Source organism: Phoca vitulina, unplaced genomic scaffold (genome assembly GCF_004348235.1).
Source record: "Phoca vitulina isolate PV1807 unplaced genomic scaffold, GSC_HSeal_1.0 scaffold89, whole genome shotgun sequence".
NCBI classification, from domain to species: Eukaryota; Metazoa; Chordata; class Mammalia; order Carnivora; family Phocidae; genus Phoca; species Phoca vitulina.
The window spans coordinates 3636258-3657118 of NW_022589792.1; the positions used below are offsets into that span (position 1 = coordinate 3636258).

General features: G+C 42.5%; 1 protein-coding gene across 1 annotated transcript in view; it reads right to left on the bottom strand.

Annotated features, from left to right (window-relative positions):
- Nucleotides 1–4673: 4673 nt before the first annotated feature.
- ADGRE3 (adhesion G protein-coupled receptor E3) overlaps nucleotides 4674–20861 on the bottom strand; it is a 38096-nt gene continuing 21908 nt past the window's right edge. The window contains exons 7-16 of the mRNA XM_032395966.1: nucleotides 19410–19529; nucleotides 14143–14327; nucleotides 11816–11983; nucleotides 9413–9610; nucleotides 8897–9132; nucleotides 8125–8191; nucleotides 7811–7902; nucleotides 6165–6333; nucleotides 4787–4882; nucleotides 4674–4718 (exon numbers count right to left, since the gene is read on the bottom strand). Of these exons, the coding sequence (XP_032251857.1) occupies nucleotides 4674–4718; nucleotides 4787–4882; nucleotides 6165–6333; nucleotides 7811–7902; nucleotides 8125–8191; nucleotides 8897–9132; nucleotides 9413–9610; nucleotides 11816–11983; nucleotides 14143–14327; nucleotides 19410–19529 (1376 nt within the window). The remainder of the gene's footprint in view (nucleotides 4719–4786; nucleotides 4883–6164; nucleotides 6334–7810; nucleotides 7903–8124; nucleotides 8192–8896; nucleotides 9133–9412; nucleotides 9611–11815; nucleotides 11984–14142; nucleotides 14328–19409; nucleotides 19530–20861) is intronic.

Below are 20861 nucleotides of genomic sequence, written 5' to 3' on the forward strand. Positions count from 1 at the left end.
CACACACACACACACACACACACACACACACACACACACACACACGGGAGTGCTGCTGGCCTATCCCAGGAGGTCCATGGACCCCTGTGGGCCAGACTCTTCCTGGAACAGATGGTGTCTGATCTTCAGCCTAGAGTGCTCTTCAGCTTATCTTGGGACTCGCCACCTGGTGCATGGGGGAGACATTTCAACCCCAGATTTTCCTTTGGGGATTTCCCCAGAGATACCACTCTCATCCTTACCCAGCTGCCATTGGTCCCAGCAGACTTTTGCTGAGTAGATGTATTAGTGTAGGGGGTAGAGAGGAATTGAGAAATGTACAAGTGGCCATTTTCTTGCATCTACCATTTCTCTTTCTTTAGCACAGGGGCCAGCAAACTATGCCTTGCGGGGAGGGGGGGGTCAAATCCTGAGTGCAGCCTGTTTTTGTATGGCCAGCGAGCTAGACATTGTTGTTATATTTCTAAGGGGGCACTCACACACACACGTATTCTGAAAAATCTAAAATATTTGTTATTCAGCCTTTTGCAGAAAAAGTTTCCTGACCTCTTTTTAGCATATTTAAATACCACTGGGGAAGAACCAGGAGAGAGGATGTCAGAGAGGTGGAAGACTCAATACAGAGAGAGGAGATATCAGTGGAGAAAGGTCCCCAAACAGGCAGGAGGGGATGAGCAAAGCATAGAGGGAAGGATTAGCCTTAAACAAGAGGAGGGACCTCTTTGCCATTGTAGAAGAATGGAGGAGGGGACTATTGGCATTGATGAGGGAAGGAAGCAAGGGTGGGTATGGATGTGGATGTATTTGTAAAGAATATCAGGAAGTTAAGGTAGTTTCCATCAGCTGGTGTTTATTATCGCTGTGAAGTAGGAGACAAGATCTTCTGCCTCACATAAAGGGAAAGGTGATGAGGATTGAGGAAGGAAGTGAAAAACTGTAACCTTCCATGAAGGGAAGTTGATTCAGGATAAGAAGAGCAAGTTCCAGGTAACATGGAGAGTCTTGTTTAGATCAGAAAGCATATATTTGTAATGACTCCAAGATGAGTGATTCTGGGATCTCACTGCCCTGATGGAAAAGTGGTTAAGAGATGTGGTCTGTTCATAAGGAAGGATGCTTTGGACTGCAAGTAACATTACCTGACCCGAAGTGGCTTAACAATAGGGGCTTATTTGTCTCACATAAGAGGAAGTCCTAGGTTTGGTTCAGCAGCTCAACAATGTCATAAAAGCCCAGATTATTTTCATCTTTTCACTCTTCCATCCTCAGTGTATATGTGGTACCTTCTCTCTAAGCATCACATTATTGTATAACAGCCAAAAACAGGAAGTAATGGTCAGGTTCTTCTTGAATTTGTTTTGTTTTTATCAAGGAGAAAAAGTATTTTCCAGTAGGTGTTTCTTATATCTCATTGTCTAGAATTGGCCCAAATGCACCCATCCTAAAACAATCTCTAGCAAATAGGAATACGATCATTATGCTTAGTTTAGACTAGGGTTTCTCCACCTCAGCACTACTGACATTTGGGGATTGATAATCCTTTGTGGTGTGTATGTGGGAGCTGTCTTGTGCCTTGTAGGATGTTTAGCAGCATTCCTAGCCTTTACCACATAGATGGCAGTAGCATTCCCCGCCTTTCTCCAGTCATGACAACAAAAAATGTCTTCAGACATTGTCAGATGTCCCCAGTGGGGGGAATCACTTCTAGTTGAGAATAACTGGGCTTAAACCAATCTCAACTGGCCCCATGTGTCCAAGCATATTGCTGTCCCAAGTCTGCAAACAATGAAGGTTCTATTAATAAGGAGCATATGATTTGGTGAAGACTGCTGAGCAGACAATCTGCAGTACTACCATTGTTGGATTGGTCCTGGATTGAGGTTTTCCCAGCTAGTTATAGAATCAGAACAAGGGAGCAATGTGTTGAAAGTATGGGAGAAAATCACTTGACATGGTTGATCATGAGATTTAGCCTGGATAAGAAAGGAGGTAAAGCTGATGGTTTGGGAGAAGCTGATGGTCTGAAGGACTGGATGAGTTTAAAGAGCAGGGTCAGGATGAGTGAGTATAAGAAAGTGAGGAAAGGCCTTGGAAGGGGCTACCTTTTTTACAAAACATCAAGGGAGTATTTGCAAAGGCCATTATTTGGGCATCCAGGGACAAGCACTGGCTGAACACATGATAGTGAAGAGAAATCCAATGAAACACACATTTATTGAGAGCCCAATATGCAGAACAAACATTTCAGGGAGTAAAGGCTAAACCTTTCCTCTCCAAGGATGACATCTGTAATGATTTCCCTTGTCCTCAGCTTTGTTGTTCACCATGCCAACCAGATCCATGGGTGTGACTTTCCACGTGGAGTTGAATGTTCTAGTTTGAATATTTTCACTTGCTCTGAAAAAACATCCCCCCACAAAAGATGTTTAGATTAAAGGTAGATGTAAGGATGAAACAAAACAAACCACTACCACCAACAAAACAGAAAGAAAGAGCAGAAGTGGATTAAAGGCAGAGAGTGTTACGGAAGTGGTAGGTTCTTTGCCTACTCAATACCATTTGCTGAACAGCCAAATAACAAAACAGTATTTGATGGCAAGGAGGTGATTTATTCAATGGCCAGAGAACAGAGAAGGGGAGCTCATGTTCTAAAGGCACCTTCTCCCCGATTAGGTCATTGTTAGGGTTTTATGGGGTTAGGGTAATTAAGGGACTGGTAAGCAAGCTGACCTGGGGTGGGGTGTTTCAAGGAAGGGGGAGGAGGCTTCTAGGATTAGAGTGCCACCTCTGTTCTTCCCTTAAATGGGCACAGAGGGATCTGTCATGTTGCAGGTAGTTATGTTTTTTGTTATTATAATTAGATGGTAATGATCTTGAAGTCATCTGGAGGATTAATATGGCATCTGAACTGGATCAGACTGGTCAAAAAGTGGGTTATTATGGCTTGTTCAGAGCTTGTTAGTAAGTCCCTAGTGACAAGAGCTCCATCCAGCATGCAAGGATGACACAATCTAGCATTTTGGAATCCTACGTCAGGTGTGGCCTTCTGCAGCTTATATGGGAGGACTTCTCAAAAATCCCATATGAAGAATTCTTTGTTTTTTTTTTTGAAAAAATTTAAGACATAGTAGCCTGCTCCAGAATTTAAGTTAATTTGTGTCTATGAAGAAAGGCTAGACTCTAAGCCCCATGAAAGCAGAGACTGTGTTGGTCTTATTCCTTTTGTAGGTCCATTACCTACTACAGTACCTTGACACATTGTAGAACTCAACAAATATAGTTTTTACCACCCATATGTTACAGGATGGTTTAAAAGCCCCAAGTCCCACAAGAAAACCAATACCTCTACAGCAGCCCATGAGGATAGAATTTCCTGGCCTGGTTGAGTAATGAGTCATTGTATGCAGGAAGTCCAAAGCTATCATTCCCCTCCTACTATTTATGGTTCATTCACAGAACTCCCTGCCCAGTCAAACATGACTTTTTACAAACAATATTGCCTGGTTACACAGCTGGCCTTTCAATGTTAACAAGTTTCTAGGGAACAGAGCTAGAAATTTAACCCAAGGGCAAATTTGTCCATGGAAAGTGAAGGGATTTTTTTTTTTTTTTTAGCTTTTTAATCATATCCTGTGCCTAGAAAAATAAAAGCTTAAGAAATTATTTTAATTAAAATTGTAAATGTTATACACAACTAATGAATCATTGAACACTACATCAAAAACTAATGATGTACTACACAGTGGCTAACTGAACATAATAAAAACATAAAATCAGATACAAATACAAAAAAATTAAAGTGAATGTATTTCTTACAGGTAACTAATATATATAGCCCCCTTTCAAAGATACGATCATCTTATTCAACTTCCACAATGTTAAGTAATGATAATAAAATATCTCCAGTTATTGGAGTGCGGGAAACTTTGGAAATTATTTTGGATTATCTGGGAAGTCTTTCAAAGGTCACAGTTAGCAGCCAGCACCTTTTACAATTTTACTTTTATTGGGCATGATTAAACCTAATATTCATAAAATTTTTTTCTGATCACTTGACATGCCCTAAACCTTTTTTCCTGGTCCTGTTTTCCTTTTGGTCCTTTTTGAAAGATTTAGAATGAATTCTCCTTTCTGCCCTCCAAATAGGGAGAGATGTGTTTTTAGTGACTCAATAATTCTCTAATTTCTCCAAAAAGACAAATAAAGGAAAACTATAGAGAGGTACAAGGTAGTGCATTGAGCCTGAGTTAAATCAATGGAAGAATGGGTGGATACCAGCCACTGAGTTCCACAGAGGTCTTCTTACTAACAGGACCATTTCCTTTCCCAGGCAGTTCCCATTATTCCATGTACCCCTCCCTTATAATTATGTAGAACATCTAGGGTGGAGTCCCTCTCTTTTCCATGGTATCTACTAATCCCACTGGGCTTACATTCACCTCTCCACAGGACAGCAGGATTTCAGAGGATGGTGACCACTCTGCTATGTTGGTGATTGTAAGTCTACCCCCCAAAATATTCTACTTTAGATGGTAGTGGTGCTGGTGATATGTCTTACCCCTATTCCTTTGTATGACAAGAATATATACACAAGCTAGCTTAAGCACTATCAGTGATCAGGGAAGAGTCACTGAGGAACAATATAGTGAGAATGGGAAATGCAAGCCAGGTCATCAGGAAGAGCTCTTTGCCATTCCTGCTGGGCAAGGGAGCTCATACTAAGACGGGGAGAGGGGATTGGTGTGTTAGGGGGGGAAGCATTAGAGCAAGTCACAAGCTCTCTTACTTCACTGGGTTTTGAGTCAGCGCCAAACTTGGTGGAAAGTGTATAAGTCTCAGACTCAGATTTAGATTTCATGATCTCTCCAAACCACTTTCGGACCTGGAATATCAAAGAAAATACTGGAAAGTTTTTGTTAACATTGGTGAAGAGAAAACCAGTGAGTCAGGAAGAGAATAAAAACATTATTAAAAAGAGTTTCCCTACAACATGTGGTATATATGTATATGGAATATTATTTATGGAGCCCTAGAAAGGAAGGAAGTTCCGACACAGGCTACAACATGGATGAACCATGAAGACATCATGCTGAGTGAAAGAAGCCAGACACAAAAGGACAAATCATGTCTGATTCCACATATATGAGATCCCTGTAAGAGTCAAATTAGTTGAGCCAGAAAGTAGAATAGTGGTTACTAGGGACTTAGCAGTGGAGAATGGATATGTGGATAGACATGTGATAACACAAATAATTACAAAGGTAATCGAAGTGATTGGCTTATATATGTTCATTGCCTAATTCTTTTAACTTTTTTGTATGCTTGAAAATGTTCATAATAACATGTTGGAAAAATTAACTTATTATGTAATGCCATCATAGAGCTATTAAAACATATTAGTATGGAGACTATACCCTCACATGGAAATATGTTTAAGAATTCAGGTATTTAAGTGGTGTGGCAGATTGCATTATGGATTTCAATTATTCACTCCTCTGTCATAGTACACGCTCATGGTGTAATACTTAGCCTCATGATGGGTGGAGGGTTCTTTTCCCTTGACTTTGGGCTTGGGCATATGACTTTCCTTGGCCAATGGAACGTCAGTGGAAGTGATGCAAGCAGGACCACAAGGCTTGAAATGGCCTTGCCCAGTCGGGCTTGTTTTCTTGTGATTTAGCTACTGTCATGAGAAGAACATATCCTAGGTTGCCGCTCCCTTTCTGCCAAACCTCAGGATGAGTCACAAGGAGCAGACCTGAACATGATCTGCATCCTGGAGCCAAGCCAAGCTGAATCCAGACAAGATCAGCTGAACTTCAATCATCCTTCAGACTTGAGAATGAGAAAAGTAAATATTTGTGTTTAGGCTACTGAGATTTTTTTAGGTTGTTTGTTACCCAGCAATAGCTGACTATTAAAAATGGGAAAGCTGATGAAAAACATATTTCCTTGATGTAGCAATTATTTACTTTCTGAAAGCTGTTAATAAATTGATGTATCTTACAATCGATAACATCTTAAAGTAGAGAAGATATGGATAGTGTTTACACATGGCTCACAGCTCATATGAAAATTTAGAGAACATAGATTTAAATGTTCATTAACGTATATACCTCCAAATATTTATCTTTATGACAATAACAAAAGGGGTCGTTGTTTACCTGCTGGCTGAGGAGGCAATACACCAAGAAGATGAAGAAGCCCTGCAGGCTGTTGATGATGGTGAAGAGGTAAGCCATGACATGGGCAGCTGGACCCACCTGCAGGATGCCCAGGAACCATGTGCAGCCCAGGATGAAGAGCTGAGCTGTCGTTTTGAGTGTCAGCATCCTGAAGGGAGTCATACACAATGATGTGAAAAAGCTAATAATGGACATGGATACCCTATTGTGTGGTTATTAATGGTGAGGACTCTGGAGCTACTCTGGCTGGGTTTAAACCCAAGGCAGAACTAATTGGCATGTGACCTTGGACAGGTTACTTTACCTTTCAATAACTCAGTTCCCTCATCTTTATAATAACCCTATTTCACACAGTTGCTGCCAAGATTAAATGGGACTTTAACATATGTAAAGTATTTAGGAAAGTATGTAAAACAAAATTAGTACATATATAAAGCATTCTAAAACTGGGTGCTCTTTATCTCTCTCATTATATCATTTATAGATGAAGTGTCATATAATTTATTATCCAGACAGGGAGGCTTTTGAGGCAGATGTGGTGCTAATTAACAATTACAATGGGTCAACAGGCATAACTGGGAACATCCCAGGCAAACGAGGATGTAAGGTCACCTTACTTACGTATCTATATATCCCTAATTAGAAAATATAGTAATACATAAGTGAGAAAAGCTAGTTGGGGAACAATTTGCGTAGCGTGATGCTACTGGGTGCATGCCTGTCTGTTCTACAGAACATGCACAGCCCAGGAAAAGGTCTGGGGAAAATATTATACATATCATACACTTTGTTGTACTCTGGCTTCCCTGAGAAGTGGAAGGAGAAAAGAAGGGGAGGAGTTAGCTGCTTTCAGATTTTACTTTATATATTTTAAAAACTTTTGAAAAATTTTTGAACAAATGCACTATTTTTGTGATTACAATGAAATCAACAACAAATTACATGTTCACATAAAATGGATGCTGCAAATGAAAAAGTCCTCATCGTCCAAAATGTTGTGAAATAATATCATACAAAATATATTTTAATAGAAATCCTTCCCAAACCTATTGCATCTGTGTTATGTGGCAGAAATGGCTGTTTTTTTCCCCCATTCTCCTCTTTTTCATTTTAGTGCTGGATCCTTCCTTTTTTGAGTTTTATCAAGGACACATGGCTACCCAGTTAGGACTACATTTCCCGGCCTGCCTTGAAGGTAGGTGTCACTGTGTGATCAAGGTCTAGCCCTTGAGATACGGGCAAATGTGGAACATGCAGCTTCTTCCCATGGATGGGATACTGGCAAGGAAACATCCTGGGGAATATGGAGCAACAAACTAGAAAGGACTCAGGTCTCTGGATTACTTTGTGGAGCTGAGATTCCCCACTAGCCCTGGACTGCTCACCTTTGGACTGTGACATGCGAATGAAATAAACTTCTATTTCACTCCTTTCTTAGGGTCTTTTTGTCACTGAAGCTTAGCCCATACTACAGCTAATACAGGCTCTCATTAACTGTGACACTGGGTTTGCTAGCTCCTGGAACTTGTTTGTGGGGCGTATGTGTGTGTGGATGTGTAGGAGGGACCAATGGGGCATAAGTAGAGAAAAGAGGGGGTCAGAAAATACCATTTACCCCACCTTACCTTATATTCTGGATGGTTGACACTTCACTGTTGAGAGAGGAAAGTTTCCTTTTTAAAATCCAAAGGACCAGGAGAAAAAGAACTAAATTCACCTGCAGGAATGACACAGATCATGCAGAACGCAAGTTAAAATAATGCACCGTGTCCGCTGTAAATTGCACACAATTCCCACCTCCCTGCACGTGGGATTGAATTGGTAGCAGGTGGAAAAATCAATTCATACAGCGGAGAAAATGTATGCCCCTTATGCTGTCTTGCACCCAGCATGCCCAGTGCTTCTTCTTCGGTCGGGAACCCTGGAGCCACAAACTCACACAGATAATGGCACAGACAGGGCCAAGGAAACTCCAGATGAATCCCTGGTCCAGGTTGAGCCAGCAGCTGGGAACAATGGGAAAAGGGGCACAAAGAGAGATCAGAGAAAGCACATGAAATGAACACTTTTCCCGATGCTTTGCCAACATCTCCTGAAAATGTCAGTGGATGAAAATGAAGGCTTTGATTGTTCACTACCATGTGTTAATGCTACACTAAACATTTTACAAGCACAGTCCTGCTGAAGTTTTAGACCAGCATCATGAGGGTGGGACCATAGGGACAACTGTTATCCCTGTTTCGCTAATGGGGGCACTGAGACTTGAGGACTCAAGGTCCCAAATTATGGGAAGGATGAAACTGGGACCTAACCACAAAATGCCTTCTTTCCAGAACCTTCCACACTCTTTTTTTTTTTTTTTAAGATTTTATTTATTTATTTGAGAGTGAGAGAGAGAACATGAGCAGGGGGAGGGGCAGAGGGAGAGGAAGAAACAGACTCCCCGCTGAGCAGGGACCCCCGACATGGGACTTGATCCCAGGACCCTGGGATCATGACCTGAGCTGAAGGCAGATGCTTAACAGACTGAGCCACCCAAGCACCCCAAACCTTCCACACTTTTACTGTCATCTTTCTCGCCTCACCGGGAAAGAGGTTAGAGCTGTTACAACCGAGGGGAAAGGAGAGTGGTTTCGACGTCGATATCCCAATCATCATCGTTAACACTGCCCTTAAAACTGTCCACAGCATAGGGTGAGAGTTGAGCTCACCGATCAGGTGTTCCATAAAGGTCAGACTTGATCACAGCAGAAATGGCCACAATTATAGCTGGGACTCCATAGCCCACGGGGAACATGAACTTCTTCATGAACTTGCTCACACTGGAGTAGTTGACCACTGTCAGGTTGCGTGCAGTGAGGAAGAGATTCAGACCCTCCAGCAGCATCCAGGTGAAGGACGCCAGGTAGAGATAGTGTAGGGCACCCGCAATGATGGCACACAGCACCTGGGGGAGGAGAAAGATGTCACCAGGAGGGACTATCAGGGAGGAGGGTGGCCCCAGGACCTGTACCATACTTTGCCATTGGAGAGAACTCTCATGTAGATGGTTGAGTTGTCAGGAGAGGGTTTGTCTTCTAGTTCATTAGTCAGTGTGAAATAGACTACTTACCCCTCTACCCTCCCCAGAACCCAAGCCCAGTTTATTAAGGTATCATTGCAGCACAGCTCCATGAACTGAGCACCCCTGGGACAGGGCAGGGGCTCCTCTGTGACATTGTCAGTACCTTGATCTCGGTCCGGTTGATGGCCGTGAGGAAGAGCAACTGGGCCAGGAAGAGGGAGATTGAGAGCTGCAGGTGGATCGAGGTGCTGGTGTTCTGGATGGTTTTGCACAGCAGGAAGGTGAGGGCTGCCAGGAGGAGGCACAGCAGAGAGATGCTCAGCCCCACATAGGTGATCACACCCAGCACGGGATCCTTCTCCTGGGACCCAGCAAAGAGGACATCATGGTCAGTCTCCAGGATTAATCCCCCTCCCCCTTGGAATGGGGCATCCCAAACACAGGCATGACTCCAGATGACAGAGAGTGTAAGAAGTATCTGTCAGACTAAGTCTTTCCCCCCCAGCTTTATTGAGGGATACCTAATATACAAAATAGTATGCTAATTCAATGCACACATTTTGATGAGTTTGGACATAAGCACATATCTATGATGCCATCACCACAATCAAGGTAATAAAGGTATCCATCACCTCCAAGATCTTGTGTCTCTTTGCTTTTTTCCTTCTGTGATAAGAAACAACATGAGAGCTACTCTCTTAATAAGTTTTTAAGTCCACAATTCTGTATTAACTATAGGCTCTATGTTGTACAGCAGACTCACCTCGAAATGAAGGAATATGCTAGGCTAAGTCTTGCACCCAAGAGCTGCAGGAAGCCCCGTGTAGCAGAGGCTATTAACCTCTTCACACTCATTGGTATCTGCCCTTTGGCTGCTTTCTGTGAAATCCAGTGACCCTGCCTGAGAGTATTTCTCCTGACACACGAACATGCTTGGACATGCCAGAAGGAGTCACAAAATACCAGGATGTTAATGCCCCTTGAAAGCTGCCCTCAAGCAATAAAAGTAATGGCATTGGTGGATAAATACCTCAGCTCCCTCACCTTTATGTGGGAAGGCTCTGAGATGCATGTTCTGTGATATCTCCCAGAAGTAACCAATGGGATTGAGTCCCAGTTGTCCATGGGGGTAACTTTCTCTTTAACACATCCTTTACTGGCTGCCTACTCTTCTCTGTCTTACTTCCTTATTGTCCTACTGATGTGTCTTGGGGTCACCTCCCAGAGAAACTACTCGCCTTCAAATTTTTGTCTCAGGATCTGCCTTTAGGAGATCCCAAACTAAGACATCTGTGTAATTCAGCTCTTGGCGACTCATCTCCTTAAAGACAGGAGCCAGGAATCTGGTGAGCCACACAGACTGAGTAAGACTCACAAGTAGGAAATGATAGTTGCCATCCCTTATAAGGATATGCAGATTTTCACTTGTTTCAATATCACTTTATAGAACTTTTTAATCCTTTGCTTTTCTAACCTTAAAAAATTGTGAAATATAACACACATACAGAAAAGAGCATACACATAAATGTATCACATGATTAAGAATTATTAAATGATTTGTAAGATCATTAGTTTGTAGACATTATCCCAGAAGCTCTTTCCAATTGCAAACCACCTTTTTCCTCAGAGGTAACCAGGGTCCTTTTATGATAAGCAGTTCCTGCCTATCTTTGTAGTTTCACCACTGAAGTATGCAACCCCTGAGAATATGGCTTAGTTGTGTCTGTTTCTAAATTTTGTACAGATGGAAATATACTCTGCTCCACACAGTCACTCAGAAACCCATGATAACAGAGGCTTCACAATCTGGTAGCTACGCCATCTGGAGAATGTTGCTTTCTTGTCACCCTGGGGGGTCCCACATGGGATTTTCTAAGCCTCATCCCAGAAAAGTAGCATTGCTTTTTTTTTCCTTTCAAATTTTTAATCAAATTCTAGTTAGTTGACATACTGTATAATATTGGTGTTAGGAGTAGAAGATTCATCACTTACATACAACACCCAGTGCTCATCATAACAAGTGCCCTCCTTAATACCCATCCCCCATCTAGCTGATCCCCATCCACCTGTAGCATTGCTTTTAATAGCCCCCCGTGGGAAACAACCTAGATGCACATTAACTGTAGAACGGATAAGTAAATTGTAGTACAGCCATGCAAGGGAACATCATACAGCAATCCCATGTCCATTAAGCACTTACGCCCATTTCTTCCTCCCCCAGTCCCTGGCAACCAGTAATCTACTTTCTGACTCTCTGGGTTTGCTTATTCTGGACATTTCATATAAGTGGAATCATACAACAGGTAGCCCTTCGGCTCTGACGTCTTTCATTCAGCGCGATGTTTTCGAGGCTCACCCATGTTGCAGCACTACTGACTCAGTACTCAGATTGCAGCTCAAATGCTTAATTCTTACAGAGGCCACCCTGACCTTTCTATGGAAAGCAGCATGCTTTCTGCAATCCCTCACTCTAGTCCCTTGTGTTTCCCCCCCTTTTTTAAAAGAGTACTTATCCAGCAGGAGCTCACACAGGATTAGCTGGAGGAATTAAATGTATACATTGTACCTGGCTGGTTAAGGCCATGAGGACAGCGAAACTGGACAGGTGGGTGGAGTTGCATATGGTGTGACTTTTGTTCACTTGGATCAGGAAACAGCCGTCCCTGGACCACTGGCCGTGGCCCCCCGTGCTCTTCCAGTACACGCAGAAGGCCTTCCCTTTATTGGGCTTCCTCTGAAAGTAGAAAGGGCTCATCATGTTCTTCCTTGGGAGGGACAACTCTCAGAATGTCCGTCTACACCGGGGTGGCAAGCGAGGAGATACGCAGCTTAGAAGTGACTCAGGTGATTTCTATTTTAAGTGAAGAGAATGGGTGCCAGGACACCTGCTCCCGTAGTCCCAGCTCTGTTGGGGTTCCACATACCATAAAACAAGATCAAGGCCCTCTGGGAGCCAGAATTTTACAGGATGTCACTGGTTTCAGGATTTTATCCCCCACCATGGAAGTCAGACAAAAAACAAAACAAAACAGTAAATAAATAAAAAAGTCTGTGGCTCATACAGAGTTTTCTCCTAAACACTCTCTAAGACACCAATTCTGTCCCTGACCCCTTACAACACAAAAATTGCTCACGCAACGACAGGGGAAGTTTAGGGAAGAAATGAAGAGGGAGAGAATAGAATTAGCCTTCAACCTCTTCTTTTTGTCCCAAGGGTTTCCAGAGCATCACTTCATGGGGCCAAGAAGATGAGTCACACATTCTCCCGTTGGGGGGCTGTATCTCCTTTGATAATCCACTAGACCATCTCCAGATTTCTTGCTCCACTCCCACTGCCCCATGCCATATATGAAAAATTTCATACTTAGGTTTTATGCATCCGATAGAGAAATCCTACATTTCCTACTCCCCCCATTCTTATTTTGTTTAAAATTAAAAAAGAATTTTATCTATTTTTTCCAGCTTTATTGAGATATGACTGACATATAAATTATGTAAGTGTAAGGTATATAACATAAATTTTTGACATATACATATATTGCAAAATGAAGTTAGTTAATATCCATCACCTCATGTAGTTACAATTTTTATTTTGTGGCGACAACTTAAAATCTACTCTCTCAGCAACTTTCAGGTATGCAATATAGTATTCTTAACTAGAGCTATCATGCTCTAGTTAATTAAATCCCCGGAACTTATTCTACTTGTAACTGGAAGTTTGTACCTTTGACCTTCTGCACTTTTTCTCTCCCAACCGTCCCCCCCCATAACCAAAAATACCTGTGTCTATGAGTTTGGCTTTTTGAAATTCTACATATAAGTAAGACCATACAGTATCTGTCTTTCTCTGCCTGACTTATTTCACTTAGCATAATACCCTCAAGATTCATCCATGTTGTTGCAAATGGCAGGATTTCTTTCAACTCTTACTTTCATGACAAAGCTGAAAGGCAAGGGAACAGATGAATTTTATTACATCTGGGTCTGGCTACTGACCTTCCTGTCTTTAAGAGTTTGGGCAGAGAAGGGGAAAAGGGAATGAATTAAATAAAATTTATTTTCCGATGAAGTTATGTAGTCTAATAATTAATGCCAGGCTTTCGTGTGGAAATGAATACCATGTCTCAGTTCAAATTTCACAGAATAAAATTGGAGGTACCTCCAACTAAAATAATCCCATGCACTAGAATCATGCTGCCCAAGAGAAATATCATGTGAGCTACTTGTGTAATTTGAAATTTTTGGCTAGCCATATTAAAAAAGCTAAAGAAACATTTCAAATTAATTTTAATAATACATTTTATTTAACCCACTATATTCAAAACAGTATCTTTTAGTATGTCAATATAAATCAATATATGCAATCAATATAAATATTATTTTTCTTAAAAATATTTTATTTATTTTTTCAAAGATTTTATTTATTTATTTGAGAGAGAGAGAGAGAGCATGAGCAGGGGGGAAGGGACAGAGGTAGAGGGAGAAGCAGACTCCCTGCTGAACAGGGAGCCTGACATGGGGCTCAATTCCAGGACCCTGAGATCATGACTTGAGCCGAAGGCAGATGCTTAACTGACTGAGCCACACAAGTGCCCCTTAGAAAGTTATTAATGAGATATTTTGCATGCTTTTTTTCTTATGAGGGCTTCAAAATCTGGAACTACCAAGTCTAAATCCAGAAATACTAAGTCTTCAAATTCTCAATTCAGACTAAGTCTTCAAATTCTCAATTCAGATGCACCAAGTTTCAAATGCTCATTTGCTACACGAGGCTCCCGGCTAAGGTATTGATTGGACAGCACAGCCCAGAGGCACTGACTGGCGAGGGTGCACGCACATTGTTCGCTCTACCTCCAAGAAACCTAAGCAAGTTCAAATGCAGCTCTGACCCACCTTCACATGCTGAAAACTCAGAATCACAGACTTGGAGAGAGATATGTTCCTTTGGGGTCCAATAGCAGCACTCACTACCTGGGAGTTCAGGTAAACTCGGTCTTTCTCATTTGCCTCTTCAAAAAATGTTGCGTTTATGAGGGTTCCAAGAGAAGAATAAGAAATAAAGGCAATTGCCGTGGGACCTGAGAAAACAGAAAAATGGGGGGGGTCTTTAAAAGTGCCATCAGTCCTTTCCCACACCTACCATGCTCGCACGCATGATGTACACACAAGTATACATACGCACGCGTAGTCACCTATACGAGGGTCGAATGAAATAGAGATTCTCACCGTCTCTCCCTTTCTCACCTCTGAGACAGACAGTGTGTTTGTGGTCTTGAACCCTTTTTTGTATTGAAGGGGGTAAAACCTGGGGGGAAGAGAACTGGACAAACCAAGAGAGGTTACGCTGATTTGCATCAGAAAGGACATGGCTGTAGCCTTAGGAGAAAATGCATCAAATAAGATGGGAGGAGGGCAAAGAAGAGGCAGATGGAATTTCGAGGGAGGAGGAGAGGAGCCAGAAGGGTCAGCCTTGAAGAGGAAGCTTAGGGAGTTAGGTAAGTTTTCTGTGATGTCATTCCACTTCCTGAAGAGACTTCTGGAAAGGCTGATTTATTTTTCAAGACTTTTAGGATTGGCTTTGCATCAAATGAAGCATAATGTTGAGACTGGACTTAAAGAAATCCATTAACAGGTGGGTTACATGTATGGCTATCTCTTTGTATGTACGTATGAATGTGATCATCTTCTCCCATATATTATGTATGTAAACCAGATCTAGAAAAAAATAATGTGTGTAGAAATTTAGGCCACTACCCCTATCTATCTATTCATTTATTCAACTTTTTTTTTTTTTTTTTGATGGAATGCCTACTAGGGTCCAGACAGTATTCTGGGGATACAGTGGGGAACAAAGAAACCATTTCTGCTCTTACAGATCTTTCTGGTGCAGGAGAGAGACAAACAAATATAAACAAATCAGTAAAAGTGTATGTCAGGAAACGATCGGTCCTAGGGAGAAAATTAAGTTCGGTAAGGGGAGGACAGAGAGACTTGGAGGATGCTATTTCAGACAGATTTCAGACAGCAGTGTGAAGGGAGGGGGGGCCACATGGCCACATAGAAGAATGCTCTAGGTAGATCTGATATAACAGGGACAAAGTCCTGAGACTTGAACGTGCCTAGCTGGTTCAGAGAACAGGGAGGAGGCCAGTGTGGCTGAAGAAGTGTGTGTGTGCATGAGTGGGAGGAGGTGAGGGCAGGGATGTGATGGGGGCAGATCCTGCAGGGCTTTATGAATCTTGAGGAGGACTTTTGCTTTTATTTTAAGGGAGTTTAAGCAAAGGAAAGCCATAATTTAACATACTTTATTTTTTTTTTATTTGGGGGGGTGGGCAGAAGGAGAGAGGCAATCTTAAGCAGACTCCATGACCAGTTCAGAGCCTGACACAGGGCTCTATTTTACGACCCTGAGATCCTGACCTGAGTCGAAATCAAGAGTCGGACACTCAACCGACTGAGTCGCCCAGGTGCCCCAATTTAACATACTTTAATAGACTAAAAAATATATGTGTACAGGCTATATTTATATCGTGTATTTATAATTCTATTATATATTAGAAGGACATACACATGACATATATCAGTAGGATAGTGTTATGCGCCAAATCGTGTCCCCCCCCCCCCAAATTAAGTTGAAGTCTGAACCCATAGTACTTGAGAATGTGACTGTGTTTGAAAACAGGGCCTTTATAAAGATAGGGCCAGAGGAGAGAGGGCCTGACTTTGGTGCTGTGATGGAAGTGGGCAGTCCTGGGAGGCCTCATGGAGGAGGTGAAAGCTGACCTGGATTGAAGAGTGAAGAAGAAGAAATCTGCACGCACAAAGAGAGACCAGGGATGTACACTCAGAAAAAAGACCATGTGAAGACACAGGGAGAAGGTGGCCATCTGCCAGAGAGAGAGATCTCAGAAGATACCAACCCTGCCAATGCCTTGATCTCAGACTGCTAGCCTCCAGAACTGTGAGAAAATGAATATCTCTTGTTTATATATATATAATATATAATATATAATATATACATATAACATATACATATATATGTGTTATATATGTTAGTTACTAACATATATATATATAAACAAACATATATATTTGTAGTTAGTTTGAATATGGTGGGTTATAGGATTATAGGATGTTATGACCATATTCCGATGTCAATAAGTTTTCTTTATTCTTTGTAGCCGCCAAGAAGTCCACACTGCCGAGGCCATATATATGAAGCAGTTAGGATTGTAGAGACAGGAAATAGGGTAATAGGTTTCTGGATTAAAATCCCAGCTTTGTCATTTATTAGCTATGCAGCCCATCCTATTGGAATAAATTCCTCCTAGGTTTCTCTAATCAGGCTTCTCTGGTCCTGCCTGGGGGATCAGAAGCAATTCATTGCTGTTCCTCCGAATTAATGACAGTTTCCATTTGTCAGAATGAAACAGTGGTAGGTGGTTGGAAAAGATGGGCAGGTGATATGTCCATCTGTTCTTGTGCTTAGTAATAGCTTATTTTGGGGCTGAAGTATTCTGGTTAGGAGCAAAAGCACAAGCAGAAAAGAGAAGGGTGGCTGTAGGTGTTCACGGTCAGCTTCCGGTGGCCTGGGTTTTGTTCTCTGAGATGTTTTACAGGGAGGGGGTGTCATGGGATTGTATGTCTCGTGTTACCTCTGATGGGTGTCTGGGTGTAATTCGATAGCACCTCCTTTCAGTCTTAAAGTTGTTACTGTTTGAAGGTCAATTATAGGGTCGCTCTCCACGAGCAGTTCTCAATTGGGGGTGGGGGGGTGATTCTGCCCCCTCTGGGGACATTGGGCAATGTCTGGACGCATTTTTGGTTGCCACACTGGGTGTTTGTTTCTGGTGTCTAGTGAATAAAGGCCAGAGGTGCTGCTCAACATCCTACAGGGCACAGGGTGGCCCCCATGACAAAGAAGTCTCCTGCCCTAGACAGGACGTGAAGGACAGAGAAATGTCCCTCTGGGAGCTTGTCACACATCGGTCAATGGGTTCTTTTCTCTCCTTAGGAACATTGAGACCTCCACCTAAATGTGGATTTAATTCAGAGAACATTCATCACTGTTCTCTATGTAATGAGCCTGTAATGGTGACTCTAGAGAAAAACAATTCATGATTGCCATCCTTATGGGGATTCCAGCATGGTGGGGGAGACAAGGACATGGCAATCCAGCTACAACACAACATGTTAGATGCCAGGATAAGGCAAGTTCAAGAGGCTGGGGGGAGTGCAGAGGAGGGAGGGCCTGACTTTGGTGTTGTGGTGGAAGTGGGCAGTCCTGGGAGGCTTCATGGAGGAGGTGAAAGCTGAACCACGTTGAAGAGTAATAGTTCACCCAGTGGCCTGGTGGTTGGCATTCCTGGTAGAGGAGCAGCCAATGGAAATGCTCGGAGGTGAGACTATAGGGCTCACTGGGGGAGGGTAAATAGTCCTCCACTGGGCACTTTTATGCCAGGTGCCCCTTCAGGCACATGTAATCACATTACGATGTCTGTGACTTACTTAAACAGTTCAGCGGAGGAAGTTCTTATGAGCTGAGTTGTGTCCTCTTTGAATTCACATGTGAAATCCTAATCCCCAGTATCCCAGAACGTGATCAGAGAACATGTGGGGCTGCAGACGTGCTTTGTTTGGCTTGCACTGTGAAGTCTTGCACACTCTCTACAAACTGTGAGTTTTAGAAGAAACTCCTGGTGACAAGGCAAGCATGAACTTGTGTGGTTGGAGGTTGGCTTCCATCCTCCACCTGGCCCATTCTCAAACGAGGCAGATTCAAGTTCTTATCTTCTTGGGGGAGGAGAGGAAGTGATAGGAACTAATTGTCTCACGACACTTCCTCAGTTCAGCATATGGTTAGTTGTCCACATTTTGATGCCTTTACTGGGGGCCTTTCACTGATGGTACAGACCAGCTGTATCCCACGTTTGTAGGATTGGATTTAAGACCCCATTTGTCAAGCTATAGCAGTTGTAACGATAGGGCAGCTATTGTAAGACCAAATTTAAAAATTGAAGGTATTCATGCAACCAACCCAGTTTCTCTTGAAAAATCAGAAAGTCTGGCAACACTGGGACAATTAATAGTAACAATCCACTCCTTCATACACAGGCTGTAGCAAATGCTGTAGGCACCCTAACTTAATTCGCTTGGCACTCTTGGGTTCCTTATATGCCTATGAATTCCCCTGCAAGCAACTGCAACTCTCTGCCTGGGAGCATTCCCTGCAGTGAATGTGTTGGATTGGTACACAGGGCAGAATGGCAGGGCCCTCAACCACTGAGGGATCAGAGCAGCTCTCCCTCCTTGAATGGGAGAGCTCAGCGGGATGAGTCACATTTACCACCAGCAGTGACCTACTCACTACCATAATAATACCTGTATTGGCTGTCTCCTCTTCCCTGTCTCATTTCTTTTCTCCCCTACTGGGATGGTTAATTTTATGTGTCAATGTGGCTAGGCCATACTACCCAGATGTTGGGTCAAACATGAGTCGGAGTGTCACTGTAAAGGCATTTTTTTAAGACGAGAGTGACATTTAAATCAATAGACTTTGAGTAAAGCAGATCACCCTCCACCATGTGGTTGGGCCTCCTCCAATCAGCTGAAGGCCTTAAGAAAAAGACTCTCTTCTCCCAAATAAGAGGGAATTCTGCCTATAGCCTGTCTTTGTCTGCAGTTACAACACCAACTCTTCCCTGGGTCTCCAGCCTGCTGGCTAGATTTTAGACTTGCTACCATCCACAATCACAGGAGCTAATTTCTTAAAATCTCTGTCTCTGTTTCTCTCTCTCTTTATCCCCCTGCCCCCTACACCATATTGATTCTGTTTCTCTGGGAAACCCTGACTGATACACCGACTGATGCTTCCTGGAATCACCTCCTAAATAAACTTACACTTTTCTCGGGGACTGCGTTTGGGTGAACCTCAACTGAGACCAGGACAGAACTGCCCCCAAATTGCAGAGAAGTGTCTTCCATGCTGAAGAATAGAAAGCCTTCACTTTGGAAAGATTTTTTAAGGAAAAGACTCAAATGACACAGTCTTAGGGTAACAAACCCATTAGGAAGGAGCCTGTTGGCGACTCTCCTTGTGACTCATACAGTGATACTGATCTGTGTGTCTTCGAGGTTCTGAATACAGCCACCGTATGTACCTTGCATGTTTTCCTGCACAACATCATTGCAGTGGATGTCCACTGAGTTCATGTGGGTGTTCAAGCTGAAGATTTTTCCTTCTTCAGAGCAATTGTCTGTAACAACTCGAGTTTCAATAGCTGGTGAGAAAAGCAACAATCAAGTTTGCCATTATTATAAGCTTTAAAAATGTGCATAGCAACATGGACAGGTTACATTTACTGAATGTCTAGGATGTTCCAGGCTGTACCTTGTCAGATAACCCCATGAGGGACCCTTATCCAAACGAGGTAAGACCCTAACTCCTGAAACAAGTTCTTAACTAAAGTTCTCTAGCACTCATCTTTTTTTTTAAAAAAGACTTTATTTATTTACTTATTGAGAGAGAGAGTATGAGCAGGGGGAGCGGCAGGGGCGGAGAGAGAATCTTAAGCAGGCTCCATGCTTGGCATGGAGCCTGATACGGCCCTCGATCTCACGACCCTGAGAACATGGCCTGAACCGAAGTCAAGAGTGGTAAGCTCAACTGACCGAGCCACCCAGGCGCCCCCTCTAGCAATCATCTTTGAAGCAACAATTCTGTTTCTAGGAATTAATTCTCAGAAAACAATCATGGACGGGAGGGTAGATTTAGCTACAAGAAAGTTTTCAGCAGCAGGGATGATAGTGTGAAAAATAGGAAATTATCTAAATGTTCAACAAGGAGGAATTGATTTAATAATTGACAGCTTATCTCTGTAACAGGGAACCATGCTTCCAATGAAAATGAAGTCACAGGAGAATTGCCATCAAGAAACAAGCTCATGAGGGGCGCCTGGGTGGCTCAGTCGTTAAGCGTCTGCCTTCGGCTCAGGTCATGATCCCGGGGTCCTGAGATCGAGCCCCGCATTGGGCTCCCTGCTCCGCGGGAAGCCTGCTTCTCCCTCTCCCACTCCCCCTGCTTGTGTTCCCTCTCTCGCTCTCTCTCTCTCTGTCAAATAAATAAATAAATAAATAAATAAATAAATAAAAATCTTTAAAAAAAAGAAACAAGCTCATGAAAATATTTAACTTAAATATTAGCAGACGGCTGGAGCCTGGCTGTGAGTTTGAAATTGTTGAAACCGGGTGATGGGTAGAGTCGGGTTCCTGCTGTGTCTGTCCATTCACAGATGAGGGAAGTGAAAACCCAATGAGGTGAGGGCACTGGTCTGCCCCATCAGTTAGGACCTGGCCAGATCAGGAAAGATGAGAGCTATTGTAATCTGAAAAATGGTTTAATTTTGAATGAAATGAATGAATGAATGAATGAATGAATGAAATGAATGAATAAGTCCTGATTCCAGTTTCCCAAGAAGGTTGGGCATGGGATTTTATTTTATATTTAAAAATTTATAAAAATTTATTATTATTTTTATAGAGTGTAAACTATCTCATCATACAAATTGGTATAGCAAAATGATTAGTTAGGCACACACCAATCCATTGATATC